This window comes from Seriola aureovittata, chromosome 5 (assembly GCF_021018895.1).
Source record: "Seriola aureovittata isolate HTS-2021-v1 ecotype China chromosome 5, ASM2101889v1, whole genome shotgun sequence".
In the NCBI taxonomy this organism is placed as follows: Eukaryota; Metazoa; Chordata; class Actinopteri; order Carangiformes; family Carangidae; genus Seriola; species Seriola aureovittata.
The window spans coordinates 11,901,464-11,927,222 of NC_079368.1; the positions used below are offsets into that span (position 1 = coordinate 11,901,464).

The window sequence follows — 25,759 nt, forward strand, 5'->3', positions numbered from 1 at the left end:
TGGAAAAACACAAGCATAAGCACCATATACATTATGCTGCTGTTGATGGAATCCATAAACAGCTATAACTCTATGTAGCAATTTGGGAGAATGTGAACGGGATTCCCAAGCAGGCTCCGAGTTACCCTCCCGGCAGCTCCAGTATCTCTACCTACCCAAGGTCGAGGCAAGAACACGCAGGTCAGGGACACACCATGCTGGTGGTGAGGTGGAGGGAGAGGGGGTTCGGAGGCCATGTCAAGCTGACGGATGGGAATATAGTGGATTCACACCAGGATGCCGATGTACACACAAACACACATCGAGACATACTGTACACACACTCATTACTTTATACTGTACATCTTGTAAGCCACCTGCACTAAGTAAGCACTGCAAAGGTTACAAAAACAAAAGTAAAAAATGTAGTGGTGTCCTGAAAAATCTGTTTCTCTTTCTCTATGTCTGCACATATCTATTTGTTCTAGTGTTTTCATTACTTTATATCTGAAGCGGTGTGATTAATTTCTACTTTTGTGAGGCTGATCAGTTAGGGAATATGTGGATAGAGAGCATTAATATGCTTGTCTGGAAACAGTGCGGCAGAAATCCTGTCTGAACTTGATTAGTTTATGCTTTTGTTGGGTCAGTCAAACATTACGTCAGTGAAAAAAAAAAAAAACAATCTTTCAGAAGTTCATTATCATTATTGCAAGTTAAAAAAAAAAAAAATCCAAATGTCAGCTACACACCGAATGTCCCAGTGTTTGCTCTTTTATTGTTGCTCTGTTCTTTCAGTTTGAGGAAGTTTGTTTCCCTTTCAGTTTTAGATAACTTTTTGTCCTCTATCTGTTGGTCTTAGTTTGTCAGCCTTTTTCTTTCCACACTATTTCACTGTCAGTCTGTCATAACATGTCTTTTTTCAACCTTGCTCCTCTCTGTCTGTCCTGTGTTTCTGCACACTCTTCCCTTCAATAGGAGCTGTTGATGTCTCAACTGATTGGAGGCACAGACTCGCCAAATGAACCTCCTCACTTGTTGAACTTTGGCCTTGGCTCTGACAGTCCCATGGACACAGCCTGTTTCAACCCTCTCCACCAATTTGACCACATTGGCAAGAAGAAGCTGGATCAGGTTTGCCAAGCATTTATAGGTTATCATCACAGTTGCTAACAAACAATTTATTTGTTATTTATTATAGCTATATGAAATGTCTGGTATCCTATAGTGATTATTGGAGCTTCATTGCTTCATGTTGGTGTCGTTATAACTTTCTCCCAAGGCCAGAAGCATAAAGTTGAAGGTTTGGGGCTGTTTGAGTCTCTGGTGAATTGGATACTGTGGCAATCTCTGATGTTGTCAGGTCTTTCTGGGGCTCCGCTTCCTTATTCTCTATAGGTCGCTGCCTTTTCCATGCACAAGTCAAGAAAGAGAACACTGAGAAGGTGAAAAGATGAGAAAAAAATTTCTGCCATAAAATAGTGAATAATGTTAGAGGTGTGCAGTCTTAAAGTGCACTTCTTTGGGGCTTTGAACCGTATACCCTCTTACCCCAATCTTATTCCCAGGAGTGCCACCATGATGTTCAGTTAATTGTTAGATTCTTTTTCTTCCCTTAAAAGGGATACGCCTAGCTACAGGTAGCATTAGTTCAGTGTGATATTTTTCAGCTTCCCCCCTCATTTTTATCCTATTATCAAGGGAAGTAACATTGATATCACAAAAAAAAAAAAAAACAATCAACAAAAGCTAGTATTTCCTCAAGACGGGCTTGGGTGTGTCTTTCTAATGTTTAGAATGGATTAGATATATTTATACATTTGTGATCCCCTGTAATGTAGGAGTGTTGCCGCTATTGTTTTTCAAGAACAGACACGTTTTAATCCTAAGACTTTGCCTGTTTTCGGCTTATCACAGGAGGCTGCATAGCTTTGCATAGAAACACCCTATTAAGAGAATGATTAAAATGCCTTCTCCGCTTCAGGTGCCTGTGTTGTTTGTCAAATAAAATGGAGGGAGGAGGGAAAAAAAAGTTACATCCATCAATCACCTATGAGGAAGGAGCAGAGGAGGGGGGGTGTGTGTGGATGGATGGAGGAAACGAGTGGAGTTCTCCTACTTTTGTCAATAAAACTCAGCCTGGAGTTAAGAGTGACATTTTGGCAATCAAAGCAATCTGATTTTTATTTGCTTTCCCAATATGGTGCTTGTGCGTCTGTGCGTGTGTGTGTGTTTTAGAGAAAGAGAGAGGAAGGAGAGAGAGAGAAAAGGAGAGGGGGTGGGGGTTGGCGGGGTGCCATTGAAGATGGAGAGAAAAAAAGCAGAGCAGTCAGAAGAGTAACGACTCCCTCCCAAAATTGATTTATCTTTCTATAAATGATGGCTACATCCCCCCAAATGGATTTATAAATTAATTGCTGTCTTATTGGAATAAAAACCTTCTTGTGCGGACATGATTGATCGCATGGTGTCGGTGGCCTGCGCTGGGGACCCCCCTCCTCCTTTGTTAGTGGGTCCCAGCTGGAGCGGTAATGCACTGATGGTATTAACCCTGATTAATAACTAACAATGTGCTATCCTCATACATCAACAGAGTGCCGTGGTCGACTGGGCATGGGACTGGCCAAGGCTGCTGCCAGCCTATCAGGGCATGAGTCAGGTCACCTTCAAAACTCTGCTGGCCAACAGGTAAAACAGTAATTTCACTTGTTACATGTACACATGTTCACTGACAGCAGTGTGTGCCTGTGTGCGGAAGTGCAAGTGTGTTCTTGTGTTTTCATGTTTTCATTATGATCCTCACAGGTGTTTTTTGTTTTTGAGGAGTTGTTTCATGAAATAAAAGCCTCACTCCTCAGAGGCTTGTGCTGCGTCAGTTGCGTCTTTACCTGCACAAAATGAGGTGTCCACTTGGGACTCCTGAGGCAAGTTTTCTGCCACCTCCAAATTCTCTTTTGACTTAACTTTGGCACAAGCTTTAGTCATTGGGGATCATATAGTCTCGTTGCCCTTCATCAGAGGTTCAAGCTTCCGCTTTGTTCAAAGGCCAAGGGGCTCCTGTGGCTTCCAGAATGGAGGCTGAGGTGTGGAAAGAACTCTTTGGAATAATGATATTGGAGCACTAAAATATGCTGTGTATGTTGAATCATGACATCCCATCTTTGTGAATGCACATGCACATGTGTGACTGACAGCCTGCGTGGACAAAATGTTACGTATTCCTGCTTTTTGGGTACTTTGGAGGCCTTGAGACGGATATAGAAGTAGTCAGAGATGGAAAAAGAGCGGCTGGCTCAGATCTCGGTGTCACCTGATTGAAGAGTTTTTCGCCCAAGTCCACCTCTCCTGTCCCATCCTCCCCTTCCCCCCTCCTCTCCTGTTCTGCTCTGCAACGGGCATAAATATTTATGCAGGTATGTGACACATATTAGATGGCAATACTTCAGGCTGTTCCCTGTTCTCCATTCACAGCTGTCACGCTGCCAGCTATCAGGGAGCCATGGGGCTACTGCACCTTGTCTCCACGCCTACGCCCAATCCATTCTAAATCACCACCATTGTAACACACACACACACACACACACACACACACACACACACACACACACACACACACACACACAACTTTCTAACAAAGGGCAAGCTCTGCATCTGCCAAGGACACAGGTCTAATAAGGGTGAAGTACGCAGCTCTGTGCTGTGACGAGCTTTGTCGCCTTCATGCCTCTACCCCCTCTTCCCACTCACGCATACACACACACTCCATTCTTCCTCCCCTTATATGCTGCTTTGTTGCATGTTAAAACAGATACTGTCATTGCTTGACTGAGCCAAATTAGTGTTGGGGCATTCACGAATAGAAACTGAGTGAAGTCAGATAGGAAGATAGATTGAAAAAAGAGAGATTGGACTTGCAGTTTGAGACTGTGATTGACGTGGGGAGACAGAGAGAGAGAGAGAGGGCAGTCAATACTGACAAGGCACCAAAAAGTATGAGGAAGGATGGGAGTGGGAGGGGGTAAAGGTTATATAATTCACCCTAATCTCACAGTATCAAAGTGTCTGAGATTCTGTCATTTGCCTCATTAGCCTCTCTTTGTTGGGCCAGAGGAGCAGATTTCATGGAGGATTTGGAGAATGGCTTTGGTTCTGCCTGAGACGCTCACACAGAGCAGGAAGTTAGTTTCACGGCTGGCGACATGTAAGCTGTCAAAGTTTTCCTCAGATCCATCTCTGACTCAAAAATATCTCTCAAGCTATAGAAGGCCATTCACGGGATAAGCTCACTGATGTCGGAGCCACTGATCCATTTGTTAGTGCAGATAAGGATAATGCTTTCTGCGTAACTGCAGACTAAAGTGCCCTCGGCTGTTTTCACAGAGGTTTCACAACAATTACTCTTTTGCTACCTACAGTTGCTGGACAAATCGTATGTAATGATCTTATTCACTTGACAATATTAATAGTAATAATGTTGCCTTTATATTGTACAAAAAGACCTATCATCATGACCTTGTGGTGATCTGTATTTTCTGTCTTGTAAGTTTTAGTCTCCTTGAATGACTTCCCTTCTCTGTACACAGCCAATAATTTTTTTTTTCGTTCCCCAGACTGTGTGAGTTAGCAGTGTGGCCCATTGGCCTCCTATATATTGTTACAGTGGCAGGACAGTTATTGTGTCCAGGGTTTATATCACATTCTAATGGAGCAAGGCTATGAGTTAAGGGCGGTAGGCTTTTACACCCAGGCTGTTAAATCACTGTTCAGATGACTTCATTAGCAGAGCTGGACACATGCTGAGACACTTGTGCCTGCACACACATAAACACACACACCTGCACAGAGATACACTTTCATCCTGCTACCTTGACGGTGTAACATCGGGGGCCAGACAGGAGGGAAAGTGGATTTATACAGGTGTGTGTGTCCTTCTTTGTCACCTGTCACTTCAGTTCCCTCAGCACGATGGCTCATCCATCATCTGCAGATTGAGCTTTTCAGCAGAAACCAGACTGATTAATACTACCCTAGGACCCCCAGGGTTGACTGGCTGACTGGCTGACTGGCTGACCTGGCTTCCAGGCAGGCTGGCTGTTTGAATGCATAGATAGATGACTTGAGGGTGGGCTAACTTTTTAGCCTGCTTGTTTGCTGGCTAAATGGCAGACTGGCTTGGTTGGGTATAGTGATGTAGGGAGTAGTGATCAGGTGAGGTTTAGCTGGATTAATGACAGGATAAATGATACTTTGACTGAATGGCTCATAAGCTGACTAACCTGTTGGCCTGCTCCGATGAATGACAGGTCTCGAAAAGGGATTGATGGATGGGTGATGAACTGACTGGGAGAATAACTAGCTGCCTGTTTGCTGTGCAGGTCCTGTGCAGAATCTGTGCACTCTTTCAGTTATTATAAATGTCCTGAAAGATTTTTCAGTAGATTTTTTGTTTTGGGGTTTCCTTGAGATTTTTTTATAAGCCCATTTTTACACTACCATCACTTTTTTCTGTCTTAAATGCTGCCAGTTAGTTGTTTGATAGATACTGATGTAGAGTTGACTTATGAAAGAGATGCTGGCAGAAATACCACACCATACAGTATTCACAAATCAAGGTTCAGACCTCAATAGGACTACAGTGTATTCCTGTGTGTTCCTTTTTTTAAATGCCAAAATCAATGACATCACATGCCCAGGTTAAATATGTGCTTGACATTTCACCTTGAACAAATTACAAACAAGGGTTTGTGTTAATTGTCATGGTCTACTGATGGAAATGTGTCCACACTGCCTCACTGTTTGACTTCAAATTACGAGCTGCCCTTTGTTTCTACCCTGGAGGCAGGGAGTCAAAGTACTAAGTGGTTCAACTGATACTGAATAGTTTCTCTTAAACTAGTGATCTCTGAATGGATCACTCATCTACTGTACTTTGTCCTTGGTCACCCTTTTGAAATCCTCTTTTCTTTAGTGAACATTTGTAACTCTTTCACAGCATACTTTTGTAAGAAACAGTCAAAAGCAACACAACCCCTTTTTAGGTTGGAATTAATGGCTTATTCTTTATTCTGTAACTCTAATTGTGTTGCAAGGACTTTATGAACTGCAGTATTTTATGTCATTTTCCTGTTCCATCCAAAGAAAATGAAACAAATCTTTGAAATAAGTGTTGCTACAGACTAAAGTCACATTTTAACTGTCATCTGCCAAGGTGACTTTTTGAGACTGTTTCTTTGCGTCTGTGTGTCAGAGAAGGTCCCCTGACCTGGTTGATAAGGGGTAGCCTAGTATGAGAGATGAAGCTTCATGTGTCACAGGGCGACTCTTCCACTCCATCATAAGGACCTAATCTCACCCAAGGACATTCAGGCTTACATCTACAGCACCGGTCCACTGCTCCAGGTACTGTTTCCTACACCCAGTGCGGCACAACATGACGACTTCATACGCTGGCCTCCAGAATATTTAAAGTTAGATATGCTATGGCTATTGTTCTGTTTTTAAAGCAATATTGAGTTCGCATTTGTCCTCATGATTTTATTTCACACGCTGACAGTTAAGAGAGTACAAGCAGCATTGACCCATAGATTTGGTGGCCTAATATGGTAAGCTACTCTGTAACTACTGAACACTAAAGCATTTCTTCTGCATTGTCTCATTGTTGCTGTTACCCCTCAGGTCTATAACAATAGCAGTTTGTGGAAAAATGCCAGTCTGTGGCATTCTCTTGCTTGAGCAGCTCCTTAAATTGCGGCGATAGACACTTGTGCTTTCAGGAAGTGGGCAATCACCATCTGTTCCTGGGCGCTGCCATATGGCGGGCCTTTTTCTCAGGGAATAAAATAAAAACAAATATGTCAGAATGTTCGTCTTCCTCCACGGACGCTGATCAACCTGGGGAGAAGCTGGATCTGAGTGTGTCTGGAGTAATGGTCTTACTTTACGCTTCAGGGAATGAGGGAGTATGTGCTTGTGGTTGGTGCGGCTCTGTGTGTGTGTGTGTGTGTGTGTGTGTGTGTTTGTGTGTGTGTGTGTGTGTGTGTGTGTGTGTGTGTGTGTGTGTGTGTGTGTGTGTGTGTGTGTGTGTGTGTGTGTGCAAGTACATGCATATGCCTGTTTGAGGATATGCACATGCTAATGCACATTTATGTACCTGGAAGTATTTCTGGAATCATTTATCTGACTTAAAGGGTGATGTTGCCATACCATTTTGAGCAGCTGGTTGCCCTAGTCTTGGAAGCATTAAACAACACAGGAGAAAAGAACTTCAAGGTTAGCCAGAGTGACATTTCATGGCTGCTGCTGCCAAAGAAACTAGAAGAAACACTCTCAAGCCATCATCAGGCTCTCCGTCTTGCGAGGCCAGAAATTCAAAAGACTTGTCACTTTTGAAAATCAGGAGAGTGTGATGTGTCATTGAGGAAGGGCTTCTTTCTTCTCTTGTTGATCCCCTTGTGTATGTCCCCTCCGCTGACTGACAGCTGGGGATGCAAGTCTGAGTTGGTGGAGACAGAATACATCTTTTGTCGGCTTGGTTATACATGGTGTGTTTTGTCTTCGCTACCCCTGGACAGCGCTGACACATTGAGGCTTTCTTTAGCCGTAAGCAGGTGGTGGAGGAATGGGAGGAGCTCGTGCACACGAGTCTTTTCCAATGCCTGTCTGTGTGCATCTGCACTGCACCAACTTGTATACTGTATGCATATCATGGAGGGCGTACATGTGTCTGCCTGCATGTGTGTAAATGTTCACTCTTATATTTCAGTGTGTGTGATATTTGGAGGTTTGCTCCAAAGGCGAATAAATCAGTGATGCCTGGGATAAGGCCGTGGCCCCACCTCAAACTGCACAGACAAGCTGAGAGGCTCATTAATCAAACGGCCAGTCACAGATGTGATGGCTTCCACACAAACCGCCAGCAGACTGTGAAAGTCACATCCAACAGAGTCAACTGTCAGCCAGGCAGGCAGGCAGGCAGGCAGGCAGGCCGCACTTTCCCTCTCCCCCTCTCTCTCTCCCCTCTGTTGTATTTATCTCTCAGTCTCCCTTTACCTCCACTCACCTCCAGCATGATGCCTCAGTGTGATACATCTGAAATATTTGTCTTGTCCCTCTAAAAACGATCTGGAGGGTCGAGGCAAATCCATCTTCTCAGAGAGTGGTCATGGTCAAACCATTCTAGAGACACGAGACATCAGTCATTACAGCACATTGCTCTGTTGCTTTGTACAGTTTCTCCAACCTCACCTATCTCTTGTAACCTAAATACATTCTAATGCATTTAATATATGAAAGTTGATAGAGAGGCAATGATTTTGCTTATAGGAATATGGGTTAAGTTTGAATAATACCTAATAACAAATGCCATTCATTGTGTCCAGCTCTTCGTATATATGCTGACACAGTAAGAACAATTTGACCTGTAATTTCCACTGTACAGAACATTCAGGGGTAACACGTCATGTGAAAATGAGTTCTCCGTTCTCTTTCTGGTTATTGTCTCACATACTGGATCACATTCTATTCACATTTTACTGCTGCAATCTCCACATCCAAGGGGTTTAAATTGGTTACAATTGTTAACAATAGTTACAATAATATCACTATTCACTGATACAATTGTTAGCGCATAGTGCTTATGCCACAAGGCAAGCTTCTCAACAGGATTATCTGCTTATCCCTCGTGCATTGCGAACTTTCTGCACCTGACCTCTTTAAATTTCCTTTTCTAAAATTGCGATTTCAGATAATTTCACAACATAAATAGCAACCTCTGTGATTCTTCCAACTTCCAACCTTGGATGGATAAATAGTTGGAGAGACTCTGTAACACCAGAGCTAAATGAAAATACCATTTAATCTAGTGAAAAGCCCTCCAAGGATGGATAGAAATGCTGGATGGAACAGGGACAAGACAAAGCCACCCGCTCCTGATTAAAAATGGCAAGTCCCAAGGCTGTTCAAATACACTGGGGTATTTGATGGTACAAATATAAAGACAGTGCTCCGTACAGCAACTGAAAGCTACGCTTTTGTCTTAAGTATGGGTAATGCTGTTGGAAGGAAGGAATTTGTCTTGTTGCAATGCCAGGATTTTGAGGATGACACCAGTGCGGTTGGAGCCTCACACAGCTGAACTACATCTTGCATGATCACTTTTTGCTACGCGAACCTTATGAGCAGCTATTTAAACCAGGTTTTTATAAATATAAAATGAGCCATGATTTAGCAACTGTATGGCCTATTTAACACTTTTTTCTCAGCAGTCGCCCTCTTTTCTTTTAGTGTAAGATCAGAAGCAAAAACGAATGACAACCCTGCCGTGTTGTGTTTAATCACATGAAGGAAAGGTTCATGTTTATGTTAGAGCAAAGGGAGTGATCTGTCTATCATCTCTTGTACAGCTTATTTACTAAAATTACTAAAATAATGTGTATCTTGAAAAAATGCCAATTTAGTCTTGTCACATCGTATTGAGTGAAGCTGTGGACTGGCATTGCAAGCATAGCAAACACAAAAACATATTAACACTACTGTGGTTTTTGCTAAGTTATCCCACTTTACCTTCATGTATTTTGTTGCTACACATGACTTTGGGAGCTTAGCAGCAAATTTTGTTCATGAAAATCTAGTATGTCCACTGGGTATTTGTTTTTGTGAGCTCTACCAGCAGAATAATTCCATATTTTGCCCCTGGAACCAGTTTTGTCAACCAGTTTAGATGGACTGGGACTCAGTTCAAGACATGGCGGACTGTTTGACGTGCTTGCCATGTTTTCCCGCTGATTTATTGAGTTGACTTTTTAGCTGACTGCAGCAGTCCATTGTCAAGAGCCAGACTGTGACCGTCTGTTCCAGCCCATCATTGTATTCTTCTTCTTACTATTATGTTCCATGTGCCATCTTTATTCAGACCCTCTGGAGGTGATACTGACTTATGCTTTTAGCTTAAAGAATAGCTTTGCTTGTTTGATGAGTGTACTGAAGGATTATGCTGTAAAACTCAATGTTGAATTGAAAAAGTAGTAGTAATGACATTCTTATTTACTTTGTCAATACTGCAGTCATGAGCAATAGTAGCTTAACACATACAAATACAGTTGTAAATGTTAATGTGCATTTGCCTGTATTTGTATTAGCTGGAACATCAATGCAGCCTAGGAGTTAGAAAGACCATCCAGTAGCTGAAAAGTGTAAGAGATAAATTTTATTTCCAGTAGCAGCCAGATATCATGTTATACATTTTGCAAGACATTGAGCCTCTATATACTCACTCGATGCAGGTCATTCTGTGTGTGTGTGTGTGTGTGTGTATGTGCGTGCACGCTCCTGTGTGAGGCAGTGTGAGGTTTGTTTTGGTGGTACATCACGAGGTTGTATCCTGTCGCCAGGCTCATTAGCCCATCGGCGGCACCCAAGCTGTTCCAGCCAATCGCTATGCTCCGCTCGGCTCTGCCATTTGCATGGGGTCCAGGAAGAGATAATTAGAGGGATCTCTGCCTGTCACTGTTAATCTGGGACTTAGTGAGGGGCTGTGACGCCGACATGCTGATGGACTGACACACATGTCGGCACGCACACATGCAGTGCGGTATTATACTCATGTACACACACTGGCATCTGATATACGCACACGCATGTACCAACGCCAAGAGTAAATACAGTACCTGCACACACACACTAGCGCTATGCACAGGCAAACACACACAAACACCATCTCTCTCATGTTTCCTACCCAACTCTGCTGAAGTAGAGGGTTAGACTTTATTAACTCCCTCTTTTTGACCTGTGACCAATACAGTTGGCTTTGTGTATTTTATTTTATTTTTTTTATCGCTAATACTGCAGCATATTACACTAAAATATATCATAACTGCTTCTCCATTGGTATTTGAATGATAGCATGTTGACTCAGTGGCTGTTTACACCAGTTGTACTATGTTGTTGACACAGGTTTTAGATCCCTGTTCAGATAGACTGTGCGCTTGTTGCTTCCCAAACAGGCAGAATGCGCGGTAAGCCTTTTGAACAAGCCCAGCTGTCAGCCCTATATACTTTCCACACACCCACATCGATACGCACACATCCCAACAAACATGTGCATGTGCTCGTGCGCTGGCACATTCCCAGCCACACACATGCTGAAAACACACAAACTCCCTCACACATCCCTGATTGGCAGGCCTCCTGTTTTCCCATAATTCCGACTGATTTATCCAATCAATCTCACTTGGAGGGCTGCTAAAGCGTTGACTAATATTAAGAGTAGAACATGCAACAATTAAAACATCCTTCAGGTAATTACAGAGCTGGTTTAGCAGCAAACAACTGAAGCATTTTATACATTCAGCGTGTTGCCTGTGTGTTTTATTTGTACTTGTTTGATAGCTAATCGGAGGAAATGAGCTACATCTGTGAATGTTGCCGCTTTTAAAACATGTCACATATTCTGTAAAATATATTATCATTAGCTAAATATGCCTATGCAAATATTGACTCCGTTCACCTAATTGAATATCATAGACAGTGTTTCATCGAGTACAAGAAAATCCTGTGTAAAAAGCTGGATACATGTTCTTGTCACTGCAAAGCCTATTTTCCACCCAAATGACAGCTAGTCCTTTTTGTGCACTGTGGGACTGTTTAATGGTGCATGTTGAGAGAGAGGGTGAGCACCATTGCTGACCTCATCCGTCCTGCTCCGTGACCTTGTGTCACCACTGATGGTACATAATAGTTGACACTTGACTTTAGGGGCTCTTTAAGAGCCAAGAGTACCCGAGGCCCTGGATTCATATTCTAATGTGGTCATCTTTGTACTCTGCGCCTCTGCCTTTTGTCCAGGAGTTCTCTGTACACTTGTTTCCACATTTCTTTTCTTTTTTACATCACTCTCTCTCTCTCTCTCTCTCTCTCTCTCTCTTTCTCTCTCTCTATTTTTCGTCTTCTTGTCTCACAGACAAATACACACATGCAATCACACGCACACACACACACACACACACACACACACACACACACACACACACACACACACACACACTAACACTTAGACCTACTCAGACACACTTGCACTGAATTGAAATAGCCTGTCCCGCCCTCCCGCCCCTGTGCCATTACAGGTAAGCACAGAGGTGCACTTGTCTTGACACTTGTCTTGACAAATCTATGGACAGCCAGAGAGAACACTCCAGCTGGACTCCTGTCCTTTCCTCTCCTCTCGTCTCCTCTCCTCTCCTCTCCTCTCCTCTCCTCTCTTCTCCTCTCCTCTCCTCTCCTCTCCTCTCCTCTCCTCTCCTCTCCTCCAAATTCTATTCCATTATTTGAGTCAGCAAAAAGTATGAAAGTAAAAACTAATTTTCAGCAGATGTAGACAGTCATTAGCAATCATTTGGCATAAATGACAAGGGATTTTGTGTTTCTTTTTGGTAGGAACATTAAAAAGAAGAACATAATATTTTCATCTTGCCATTCTCAAGATGAGTTGTTGGTTGTTTTATGGTTTGATGCACCAGCATTAGCTAACAAGGCATTATGCCTCAGACTGGGGTAATAAAAACATTCTTACACAATGCTGCAGTAAATGCTTTGACAGGTCAAACCGACTTCCTCTCTTGCTTGATGTAATTTTTGCCCCAAGGTTTACATTTTGCCATATCCATAAAACTAGCCATACTTCTCAGTGCAACAGCAGCTCCAGCCAGATTAAACAAACGTACTGACACATGTGGAACCTGCAATGAAGGTGAAAGCACAGTCAATCAAAACCTCACTGTCAGGAATCACAAAGGACATTCGTAACAAATCCCCAGTAATTATGAATTTACAACCTGTTGTAATTCACATCAAGTTATGCTCATCCCTAATTATAGTCTAAGCAGGCAAGATCATTGTATACTCTAATTGTAGTGACCAGATAGGCTGTGGCAAATGGTAAGTGTGTGCTTGCACTTTCCCTTCCCCTTGCCTCTCACTCCATGTTTCCCCCACCTTTGCGGCTTTTTTCTATATGTTTCTTTCAACCCTTTCGCTTTTTACCTGCTCTGGCTCGCCCTTCTCTCCTATCTTCTCAGAGAAACCATCATGGATCATGTTTTTCTGAGTCTTTGATCACTGAGTAGTCTTTTAGCATGTTGACTACAAGGCCTCTCACCTCCCCAGTGGTTGTTGCAAAAGAGGGGGCACACTTATCTGGCTTCTGTGATGTTGATGGTTGAAAGCATTTGCTGATGTTGAAAGCGTGTGTGTGTGTGTGTGTGTGTGTGTGTGTGTGTGTGTCCACTCAGACATGATGAAAGACTCTGTTATAGAACTGTGTTGTGATCATGTTGCAGCTACATTGTAGCTATGTTCTGAGTTAGTCAATAAGCAAGGCATTCTTCTTTTCTGTTTCTGACACATAACGATCATGTGACACCGTCATCATTGGGGGAAAAAAAAAAACTCTTAAGTGCTTAAAATTCGTACATTCGTTTTAAACAGCTGAATAACGTTAGAATTTAGATCTTCTAGTACCCCAAGCATTTCATCCATATCTATTTGTTCAGTTATTGCATGGAAAACTTCCTTCACTGTGCCATAATGGGTTTGTCCTCAGGGCACAAACTCTGGTTCAAATAGAAAAAGCCTTTTTTTCCCTCAGTCTTTACACCTCATGTGTGTAAACGATGGTTGGGTGTCTGAGAGAGCTTTGCGGCTCCATCCAACTGCAGAATTCTCCCCTTTGTAAGATGCAGGGGATGGCCTTGATGTGACAGCTTGCGATGTTAGCCCAAGTTGTTTTTGACAGAAGACAAAGAAAAAGGGAAGGAGGGGGAGAAAAAAAAAAAGAAACATAAAGGCAAAGCATTGGAATTTTTTCTTCTGAGGTGAATTCCCTTTGCAGAAATCAATTCTTTATCTCCTTCATTTTCTTGAAAAAAAAAACAAAAAAACGCATCTTTGTTTTCCTCTGTATCTTTGCTTTGTCAAGACTGTTAAGAACAGTCTGTTTGATTGAATTTGCCACTGGAGACATTTAGTGATCTTGATGGATTCTTTGGATGCAGGACCTAGGCTTGCTGGAAGCATCTTTTTTAGATGTTTTTTCCCCCTATAACATTATGGAAACAGGTCTACCCTTTACAGCAGACTGAACGGTGAGTGGTATTATTTGACATATTGTACTGCTACATGCCAGTCTATAAGAATGCCAATGACAATCATAGGAAAGGACATTTAGATTACTGTCGAGGCTCCCCGTCCTGTCTCTTCCTATCTGGCCTCCTATCACTCCATCTGTTTTGTAATCTGTCTTCTCTTCATCTTGAGTTTGACTTATAATGATGAAGAGCTGGTCAGGGGGGTATAGAGTGTGTGGGTGTGTGTGTGTGTGTGTGTGTGTGTGTGTGGGTGTGGGTGAATGGACAAGCTGGCGTTTTTGTGTGGATAGGTGGGTCTTGTCAGCCTGCTCTGTGTCTGTATGCATGTGTGTCCAGTATCTCTGCCCTCGCCGAGTCTGAGTGTGACCCTTGGGCTGTACCCTGCAATCAGTCAGCCTGCCTAGCCCTCCTGTCTGAGTGTTCCTCCTCCAGCCCTTTAAAAGAGCCCTTCTTATCACCGTGTGGTAGACCTTCCCTCTGCCCCTCACTGTTCTCAAGGTTAGCCTCCATCTGCGGCCTTCCTGTTTCCGTTATCCTTCATATGCACCTTACTGGTATCTATCCATTCTCTGCTTATTACAGAGTCTCATAAAGGACTCTGGATGTTTGAGGTTTTGCCCTCCTTCCATCTCTTCCTCTCAAGGTGAGCCTCTCCCAGTGCTCTCCATATAGCCTTCCACCAGCTCTCTATCCAGTACTTACACTCATCTGACAAAGGAGTGGAAGTTTAAAGGTGGCTCAACTACCTTCTCCCTCTCATCCTCACTTTCTCTCAAGGTGAGTCCTTTCCTGCTCTTGTCTTTTCTATTTCTCTTCTCTATCTTGTCATCACATACGCACACACGCACCCTCATTCTTAGATCCTTGAGAAAAAAAAATCCCTGAGAGTTGGGCCACACTATCATCTCCATCCTTCTCTCTTTCTTTTGTTCTGTCTTGGAAAGCCTACCCACCTCCTCCTCGTGGGTGTCTGTAGGGTCTATAGTTTTGATGTCCGCATGCCTGGTGGAGAGGTCAAAATGCCTCCAGTAATCTTAGTACCTGCCAACTGTAAAGGCGTTTCAAGGAGGATCTCCTATATGTACACCGTGTCCATATCTATCTGAGTGTAGGTGCTATAATCTGAGCTTTGCTGGGACTAAATATGTTAGAATAAAAATAGTCCTTCTTATTTTATCAATTTATGCATTGATGCATTGATGCGTGGTTTGGTCTTTCAACATGTGTGAAGTGGTGAATTTTATAGCAATACAAAGTTGAATTTTTTGGAATAATTGTGAAGCACTTTCGGTAACAACACTTAAAAAAAAACAGCTTTATTTTTGCAGGCATCAAAATCTTATTGGTCAGTTGGAAGGTAAAAAGACTGGGATTGATACATTTTTAGCTTCAGTAGAGAAGCAGAGTTTATACGATTGCAGCAGGACAAATTGTGTGTCTCATGTCTTTGACATCAGAGAAGAAACAATCACTGAGCCAAAGGGATAGTCAGTCACCAGAGAGTCTCAGAAGAGCGTCTGCTCTCTCACATCTCTTGTTGCTTTCTTGTTTGATGGATGGATGGATGGATGCATATAGATAGATAGATAGATAGATAGATAGATAGCACACGAGATAGGAGTTCTCATCCTCAGTCCTGCTTGTGATTCGGTTTAGGCAACAAAGGCACATTGGTTAAAGTTATGGAAAATGTTGCTGTTCCCATTAGGCTACATGGTAATAAAGTAAATGTGTACTGTCTTGTGCTTCAGGTTACTGTTGACTTTTGTTATATTAAAGCAAGATTGTGATTTTTTTTTTTCCCCCTAACCTTAAGCAAGTGCTGTGAGTGCCTAAACAAAGCCATAAAAGGCTAGTGAAATCATGCTTTTGGTGCTATGAGCAAGAGCAGCGACTGGAGGACAAACAAATAAAAAATGTGTTGTCGTGACACATTCGACCTGAGAAATTCTGTGTATTTATTTTCATGTTTAGTTGTTTGCTGGCGAGATGTGTTTGTGTAAGTGTGTATAATAACATCCCAAAAGCCAGCATTTTAGCGGTTTTCCATTAACATTTTCTAAATGTTGTATTGTGATGGGAAACTCTTCATGAGTATAAGTTAACAAGATATAACATAAGTGATTAAATTATTAAACTATGATGACTTATTTCATTGAAAACCCTATAGTATAAAACATATCATTTGACTTACAGTAACATACAGCATTCAAAACTGTTAGCTCATCACTTCCTGTTGAGGTAGTTGCGTCCATGCAGTGGGAGGCCAGTGTGGGCTGATATCTGTCTTTCTGTATCTGTATCACTGAGAGCAGATATGACTGATATCTCTGTCATCTCAGCATCTCAGACCTGACAGCACCGATCACAATCAGTCCCCCCTCCGGCTCTCCCTCCCGCTACCTGTTTTTTGTCTGTATCACAATATTATACCAGGTGTATCTGTATTTGTCAGTCTCTTGTTTAGGGTTGCACCTCACTCTTCACATCTTAACAACACCTCTCTTTCTTGCTCTCTTCCGCACAGTAATGGTGCACTTTGGGAATATACACTATATGCAAAGGGAGTTAGTGTTGGGAGTGATTCTGCTGTTATTTCTGTACAGGATTGTGTGTTTGTTTGTGTGTGTGTATGTGGGTAGGTGGGTGTGTGTCAGAGAGCATTTACAAAGGGATCAGCCCTGGGGGTGTCGATGCATCGCTGTAGTGGAGAGGAGAGCAAAGAGGGTAGAGGCAGGCTAGTTCACAGCAGATGTAGCAAACAGCCAACTAGCTTGAGAACCTCGCCTCACTTGGCTCTGCACTGCACAGTTCACTACTTATTTATTTATTTGGGTTGGGGGGCAAATGTATGTTCAGTGGCGTTGGATATCAGTGACAGGAAGGATCAAAGAGCGACACCACAAATGAAGCTGTCAAAGTGGCCCGACAGCTGGGTCCCGAGGCGAACATCCCTCGCTCGCACATTTTATTATGATCGCAGTGAAACCTCACAGCAAGAAGGAAAGAGAGAAGAGAAAAAAAAAAAGAAAAAGAAAATCATCATCTCCCCAACCAGAGAGAAAGAAAGAGAGACAAAACGAGTGCCGCTGTATCATCGCCGTCCATGATGGAATGAATTATGAATGTGTGGAGGGGATTAGGAAACAATGGTTGAAGTCACTAGGATCCTCGCCTAGTTTCCTCACCCTCAGCCTGGCAACTAATTAGCACTTTCAACACCAGTGTATGATCTCATTAATGTGATTTCTGCTTATGTAACGTGCATGCACACGCGCACGCTTACATACAAACACATTCACACACAGTGATTGCAGTATTATTACATAAAGCAAATGAACATGTGAGTGAAAATGTATTGTTTATTGTTGAGCTAATGCAGTTAGAGTGATGAATCAAATGTTTTTTCTAATGTTGAGTTTGCAGTAATGCTGTAGGTTTAGTCTACAGTGCTGTTCGGTATTTACACCAGGCTTTCCCTTAATGTCTTGCAATTATCTGAGCAATTTGATAATCTGTGATGAATATCATCAGTCATGGTATCATAGTGCTGATTGGTCCACAGCAAAGACAGTTACACTGCTGGATTATTTCTGTACCACCTTAATGGGGGAAAGAAACATTTCAAGATCACACTGATGGTACAAATGTATAATGTTTTAAAAGGCAGGAATATCATTTTTTTTTACATAATTGCACAGTCTATTTGTATAGTAGACAATTCACATCAGCTAATTAGTATCCACACACTGAGATATAGGGAGAGGGAGAGAGAGAAAAAAAGAGGGGGAGGAAAGCAGGGAGAGGGTAAGGGTAGATAATTAGACAGAATTAAGCCATCTCTTTTAATCTAGCCCCTGAAAGAAAGAGAGGGAGAGAAAGAAAGAAAAAAGAGAGATGGGGGTTGGAGGTTGGGGGTTCTGGGGGTGAGGCCTACACATTCACCCCTCTGCTCTCTCTCTTGCTCCCTCTCTCGCTGTCTGGCAGAGGGTGTGAATGTGTGGGAAAAGAGGGGCCTGGTGCCTTAGCCTCAGCAGAATGGATCAGCTTGTGTTTCTGAGGCTCTAGAAGTGTCCCATTGTCATGATGTCACTGCAACTCAAGAAGGCTGACCTCTGACCCCTATGGATTCATGGCAGCCCACCGCGGCACCCCCACTATGCCAAAAGGGCCAGATTGCCGCTGGGCGCCCACTAGGGGGTACCCAAGCCTTTTGCTGTGGAATTCGAGGTGCTTGCGGCTTTACGGCGTGGAACTCATAATAAATTTGCCAATGAATCCTTCCGTCTATGTCCCCCTGATTAGGGGTCCTTTCCCTCGCTCTAGCCCACTCTTTTTTTCTTGCTCTCCCTCAGTCGCTTTCCCATCTCAGGCAACCATGGCTCTTTTTCTCTCCTCGTTCTCTATCTCTCGCTCTCTCTCTCCCTCTCTCTCACTCTCTTTCTCTCTCCCTCCTACACGCGTTGTATCTCAGTGCCCATGAATATAGCGAGCGCCGCCAGATGTCGCAAATACATCATCTGAGGGATGCGGTGGTGATGGAAAAAAGTCAAAGCACGTACGAGTGGGGGATGTGAGCCGAATTGAGCTCTCTGAGCGTTTGTGTGTGTGTGTGTGTGTGTGTGTATGTGTGTGTGTGTGTGTCACTGTATGCCAGCATTCGTCTGTGCACGGGTGTGTGTGTGTCCCTGTTTTCGACGGTGTTTGTGTGCGTCTGTGTGCGCATGGGTGAGTGTGTCCCTTTTGTGTGCGTACGCATGTGTGGAGGTCACAGCAGGTCAGCATATTGTCCCTCAGATGTTTGATATTTTATGTATAAGAGGGTGGCTAGAGCGAGAGGATAAGCACGTTCCTGACAGAGGCATCTCTCCGCCACAATCCGCCACCTCAGCAATGTAGAGCCCAGAGTCAGATCAACAATGGAGGGGAGCTGCCTTATACCCAGAGAGGGCTGATGGGAGAAAGAGAGAGAGAGAGAGAGAGAGAGGAGAGAGAGAGAGAGAGAGAGAGAGAGAGAGGGGAAAAAAACCTAGAAGACCAGAACTGCTGCTGCTGCTGCTGCTGCTGCTGCTGCCTGACAGCACGATTGCAATACAACCATTACGATTATGTGCAATACTGTGTTTACATATGCTATTTGCTGTACTGCATGCAGCAAGGCACGTCATAAACAACAAAACATAAAAGCACCCTTACTTTTTCATTCACGTGGGCCAAACAAAATCAGTCAACATGTAACCAAGCCACAAGACACACATGCTGTTTTGCTGTCGCAGGTGCGTATGTGTGTGTGTGTGTGTGTGTGTGTGTGTGTGTGTGTGTGTGTGTGTGTGTGTGTGTGTGTGTGTGTGTGTGTGTGTGTGTGTGTGTGTGTGTGTGTGTGTGTGGGGCCAGTCAGGGCAGCGGAGGGGGGCAGTGGCACCCTCAGATCAGCCCGAGTGGGGAGGAGATTCCCCAGAGTGGAGCTATCCCAAACAGCACTCCTCTCTTTCTCCTTCAGGGGGAAAAGTTTACTGCCAGCTTGCTTTTGTAGTCGGCCTCAAAAGATTTGCGGCAGTCAGCATTAAAAGGCACAGATCTAAGGAGACGCCTCCAACTGAAATACCTACAGAGGAAGGAGAGGAGGAGGAGAATGAGAGAGGAGCAAACTGATACAAACATTAAAGACAGACGTTAAACGCTCCTCTTTATATTGGCTTTGTACCCCAACAACAACAATAATAACAAAAATCCCAACCATCATCTCATGGTGCTTTTTTCCCCCTGCCAATGCTTTGATTCCTTCCTCCTTTTTTTTTTTTTGCCTTTGCCCTTTTTCACACTCTCCTATTTGTGCTCAGTTGTTGAAAGGTTGATTTCTTTATTCCCTTCTGCACACAGACACGCACACGTAGGCTGGTTACCAGGGTGATGATGTGGCGGATGACATCATGCCCTGACTGTGTTGTATAGTGGGTCGTGCTCTGGCAGGGTTCACGGGATGGTGGCGTGGGTTGGCGCAGCCCTCCTCACTGTGTTCCCTCCATCTTTGCCGCTGTTTCCGTCTCTCTCCTTCTCTCTCTCTGTGTATCTCTGGGCTCTCAGCGTTGGCTTGTCCAGTACGCCTTGTGTTCCCTGGGAAAAAGATTAATTATTCAACACACAGCCTCAATTAAATTTGAATTCGGCAGTTCAAGTAACCTTTTAGCATGGCACATTTATTATTAAGGCAGATGCTTTGGCCCTGTTTAGATTTAGAGCTTATCGGATTCTTCCAGCCCCTTATCACATAGGCAGTTTACTTGTGATAGCTGTGAGGCTTGGCCTTGGCTTGGCTGGAATGCAGTGGGATATATTTTCTCAAACAGCTTCTGGTAAACATTTCTCTCTATAAATTTCCTTTACCGACAATTTTGCAGTATAATATGCACTGTACAGCAGAGCAGTTTTACATGGGACTCATGCAGAGGGGGAGTGAGGCATGTGGTGAGCTGCTTTCACTCAGCTCAGTATCCTGTTTGGACTTTCACCATTTGAAGTGGCCATCGAAGATAAAACAGGATGTCATTCTGACCTGCATTTTCTAGGATAATGAATGTTTGGGAACCTGGGAGCCTTCATCACTTGCAAATGTCTTCCTTTTTCGTCATGGTCCTCTTTAATTTCCCAATTCCTCTGCTGAATAGAGTGGACGGGCAGGGACAAAATAATGACTAATAGCAGCAGGAACATGCAGAGAAAAAAATTAATCAGGTTTCAATTTAGACCAGACACACATACTCTCTGCTGATACATATTTAGCAAATACTCAATGAGTGCTCCATGACTGCAGATGCTTTACGCCATCACATGGTCACAAACACACCGGGATTGATACATGAAAACACAAATGCTTACATTTATGCCTGCACACAAGAGCACAACGCAATACAATGAGGAATGACAAGAAACAGCCTTGACGGTCCTTCTCAATGATCCCCCCTCCTCCCCGTAGTTCCTGTCTCCCCATTTCTCTCTTCCTCCATCAGAGGAGGTGGTGCCTTTGTCAGACAGGAGCACAGAGACCTCACAAAGCGAGGGAAGATGTCACAACAAACAAAAACAGCATAGTAACCCCCCGAAATCTAATCAGGAGCCATTGATTCATGCTCTGAATGGAGACTGAGTACCTTGAGAGTGGCTCATCCAATAAGGCCATAGATAGCATGACAGGGGCCTTCACAATTCAGGTGTATACTTCCCCATAATTCTGTTCTCACCTTTAGACTCAGCTCTACAAACTCAAAGATGATACAATAATAACTCCACTCCAGCATTTGAGTCCTTTTAGTGAGATCCACTAATTCATCTATGTGCCTCAATCACAGATTGTTTCTCTCTAATTTGATACATGGATATGTTGTTTCTTTTTTTCTTTTTTTTGAGTGTACACTAATAGGATTGCTTTGTGGATGCAAAGAGATATGTGTCTTTAGTACCTCAGTTACTCTAATTGTGATTATAAAGGATGCTTCAATCAAGCAATTAAGCACAAGGTAAACCTTTACTAAGCAAAGTAGCCTTGGATTTCTTTTTTTCTCAGTTTTCTAACTTAAATAGTAAAAGACACATTTCTTTAATGGTAATGTGTATAAACAGAGCACACACAGTTCTGCTTTTTCTTATTTTTCATTACAGTATCATTATCATTGTGTTGCCTCTTGCTTTCTTTGTTATCAAAACAAACCAAAATAATAAAATAAATAAAAATAAAAAATCACATTAACAATGTAACTCTATTAACTCTTATGGGAATCTGTGACATTTCAAATGAAATTATTTAATCTATACGTGCATGGCCTTCTGAGCTTTTTTTAAATGCTCAATATAATGCAACAACTTTGCTCTTATTATTTGTAATGATACTTTGCCATTATAGGGTAGAGGTATTGATTTTGGGACCCAAAGCATTTATTGTGGAGGTAAATGTTATTATTTTAATATTGGACTCATGCTAATTTAATAGAGCGTAACATACACGTCAGGGTGAGAGCCGCAGGGGTCTCTCTCTCTCTGTCACTCTCTCTCTCTCTCTCTCTCTTTCTTTCTCTGTCTCGGTCTCTCTGCCACTAAGTTTAGTACAATATAAAATAATATCAGATAATGCCATAATGCCAAAGACCAGTCATGGCTCCCTCCCCAGTTTTGATTTGTTGGACCTGGCTTCAACAAACAGAGCTGACATTATGAACCAGTGGAAAAACTCACAAACTCTCCCCTCCACCTCTCTCTTGTTTTGTTTCCCACTTATAGCTGGCGGTCCTTCCCTCCATCACTAGTTCACTCCAGCCCCATCCCTTACTTCCTTTTCTCATCATCTCAGTGCAACGAATTAATATTTCAGTGATTATTGAAATATTCAAGGGAGTGCACCATCAGCAGGGGTACCTCTACAGTACAGGAAAGCATAGCGCTCAGGTGGGCCATAGGCTCTAGGGGGGGTGAAAAGGTCACAGTCTTTAGGGTTATGCAATGAACCGTTTCCAAACTTTAAATGTATACAGAGAAAACAACAAAACAAAACAAAACAAAAAAAACATATGAACTTAAAAACAAATAACTGCAACACTATTTTTTAATTTTATTGAAATTCAGCAAACCTCTGATTTCTTTTCCTACTTTTAAATGAGATATACAGCACATCAAAACCAGTGACCCAGATTATCTAACACATTTTAGTTGTCATTTACTTGTAAAAGTTTCCTGGAGGACTGGGATTTGCTGTGCTTTAAGTTTTTACAGGCAAATAAGGCACTTCTGAAGAAGTTATGAATTCTGCAACAGTTCACCCTTATCAACTGTTTCATGACTAGCTACTTTCTACAGTGGCATTGTTTGAAGATGTAGCATTACTTTTTCTGCAGCAAACAAATTTATATGAGTCCTCCAAATTGAACAACAGAATACATCATTTATGCATGCCTTTTAGAACAATATGTTTTCTTATGCCCCTAATGGCTGGATGATGTCATTTATCAGTGTCTTCCAAACTGTTACAAATCATTGTTGAGAAATAAATCACTTTCATGATGTGACAATGCTGTGGTGGCGGTTTGGTCAGATTTAGGCACAAAATGAATGTGGTTAGGTATAGGGAAAGATCGTGGTTTGAGTTAAAGTAAGTACTTTGTCAACTTTATGGCGTGATCGTGGCCGTGCTTTAAAAAGTAACAGCACTGGAAACTTGAAATAAACTTTGGTCGTCGAAGTTGTGTTGACGCATCCATCCACCTCAACCTCCTTATGAGGACGTTTTTGATCTGTAGCAGCGTCGCCTTACTTCTTCCTTTGCTCCTGTCATAATCACTACTCCTGTAGTTTGGCGGTACTTGTGGAAACAACTGATGCAGTCATTTCACTTAAGACAGTCTCAATTTATGGATTGACTTAAACTTACTTAGACTTACTTACTACTTACTAGTGTGTGTGTGTGTGTGTGTGTGTGTGTGTGTGTGTGTGTGTGTGTGTGTGTGTGTGTGTGTGTGTGAGTGAGTGAGTGTGTGTGTATGTGTGTGTGTGTTATCACAACGATCTATTTCACCCCACCCAATACAACACATCTCACTCTTTTTCACTTCACCGTTGAGTTGAATGAGTATGTATGCGGGGTCGGGGGGGACGACTTCCCCCACTTTCCTTAGTAGACTAGAAGATCCCTGGCCTCTCAGTTGTTGCCATAGCAACTGACCCATTTGCCTGCTGCATAAGAAAGTGAGGGCGAAGGAGCTTGAGAGGAAGTGTGAGACAGGGTCAGACAGATTGACAGACAGGCAGGTACAGTTGTAAGAATACAGGGAAGTCCTTCTACTCTGCTCTCGACTCTTCAGCGGCATCTCTGTTTCCGTCTTGCTCTCTCTGTCCCTCTCTCTCTGTTTCTCAGCCATCTAATCAGCTGTATTAACACAGGGATACTTGCTGAGCGGGGTTAAAAAGGGCATCCATTCACTCAGCACAGACACCCTTCACTGCTCTCTCTATGCATTTGTCCGTGTGTGTGTGTGTGTGAATGTTAGTCTTTGTGCATTGTTGAGTGGGTGTGTAAAAACTTATTAGAGTGGGACGTAGGTGTGTGTGCATGTCTATATATATGTGTGTGTGCTCACCCATGCTTGGACAAAGAGGTGGGGCCTTTTTTTTTTAACACCCTGTCAAAGGCGTTACCAGTAGAAAGGAGGATTTTGGGATGGCCTCCCCCCAACTCACAGATATGAAGCTGTCATGGGAAGAATAGCTGCATTCATTGAATGACACTTATTTTCTCCCACTTTACACAAGTGCAGCGAACAAAACAGGCAGGGGAGCAGCTGAGGAAGACATTTTCTTCGCCTTCGTCGGCAATGACAGACATGCGGCAATTACTTTAAGTCTAAGCATACACCAAGAAAACTGCCATTCCTGCTTAGCTTTGTTACTTCATTCTTGCAAGCTGCCTTGGGCTTTTTTTATGTTTACTCTGGATGTGATGTCTGTTTGTATGTGCGCTTGCGCGTGTGTGTATGTGTGTGTGCGTGCAGTGTGAACCTCATGCATTCTGCCTATGCTCGAGTCCTGGCCTGATCTCTGTTTAGCACTGTGTGCAGCCAATGGCATGTGTTACAAATGTCCACTGGCTGTATGGACCCCAATTCTGGAGCTTGTTTCCATGCACACTAACAAATCTATAACTGATAACCAGCTTATAGCAACACTATACTCATTGCAACTGTTATGTTACGGGTTTATGTTGGTTAGTTAGCCACATTATGCCCTTAGAATGGTGTAAGAGAAACCAAATAAACAGATACAGATTCACCTTAGTCTTTCTTCATCCCCCTTTTTTTGATTTTGCAGGAAGGTTACAGAGTGAAATGGATGTAAAGCAGTGCTTCCATACAAAAAGAAACCTTGGCTAGCAGTGTTGAAAAAGTAACATTTCATGGGAGAACAGCAATATGGTATGTTATAAGGCTCCAATGAACAATGGAGCTTGTGTTACAGATATCTGTAAATTCATTTGGACAAAAAAAAAAAAAAAAATCAATTGCAGTTCACGCAGTGCACTGTGGATGACACATAATCCAACATTTCACTGACATTAATGTACACGAACACACTCCCCAGAAAACTCATCACACAAGCTGGTTTGTCCTGCCTTTGCAGATAAAATCTGTCATTCCACTGTGCAGCTTTTCAGAAATGTTTTATTGGATTGTAATTAAAAGAAATTGCATGAGCTGTTTTGCAACAATGTATGTTGTATTAAGTTTAGTAGTGATGTCCAGAGCCACCTGGATTTAACATAGGTCAAGAACACTATGTTGTAAATACACAAATACATTATTGCTTCTACTATGTCCTTGAAAGAGACTTGCAAGTCTATGTGTGTGTTAATACGGTATATCTATTTATGTGTTGTCACCTTGCCCAATCGGGGTTACCTAATATCTTGGCATGAATGTGACTCTCCACCTATGCCATGTGCCTTGGTCTAATCTGACTGTGGCTAAATTAAAAGTCCTTTTGGTACGGAAGTGGATGACAGTGTTTCCCTGTAGCTCACCTTGCCTCCCTCCTGCCTCCCCTTGCCTCTCTCTCTGCCTACCCTCTTGCCCTGGTGGCCCGCAGCCCATTTTCCCACTAAGACC

At 42.9% G+C, this 25,759-nt stretch overlaps 1 protein-coding gene across 1 annotated transcript in view; it reads left to right on the forward strand.

Moving 5' to 3' along the window:
• The window catches only part of kiaa0825 (KIAA0825 ortholog), a 113,972-nt gene that overhangs the window by 49,309 nt on the left and 38,904 nt on the right, over positions 1-25,759 (forward strand). Inside the window, exons 21-22 of the mRNA XM_056377169.1 lie at positions 958-1,113; positions 2,573-2,667. Of these exons, the coding sequence (XP_056233144.1) occupies positions 958-1,113; positions 2,573-2,667 (251 nt within the window). The remainder of the gene's footprint in view (positions 1-957; positions 1,114-2,572; positions 2,668-25,759) is intronic.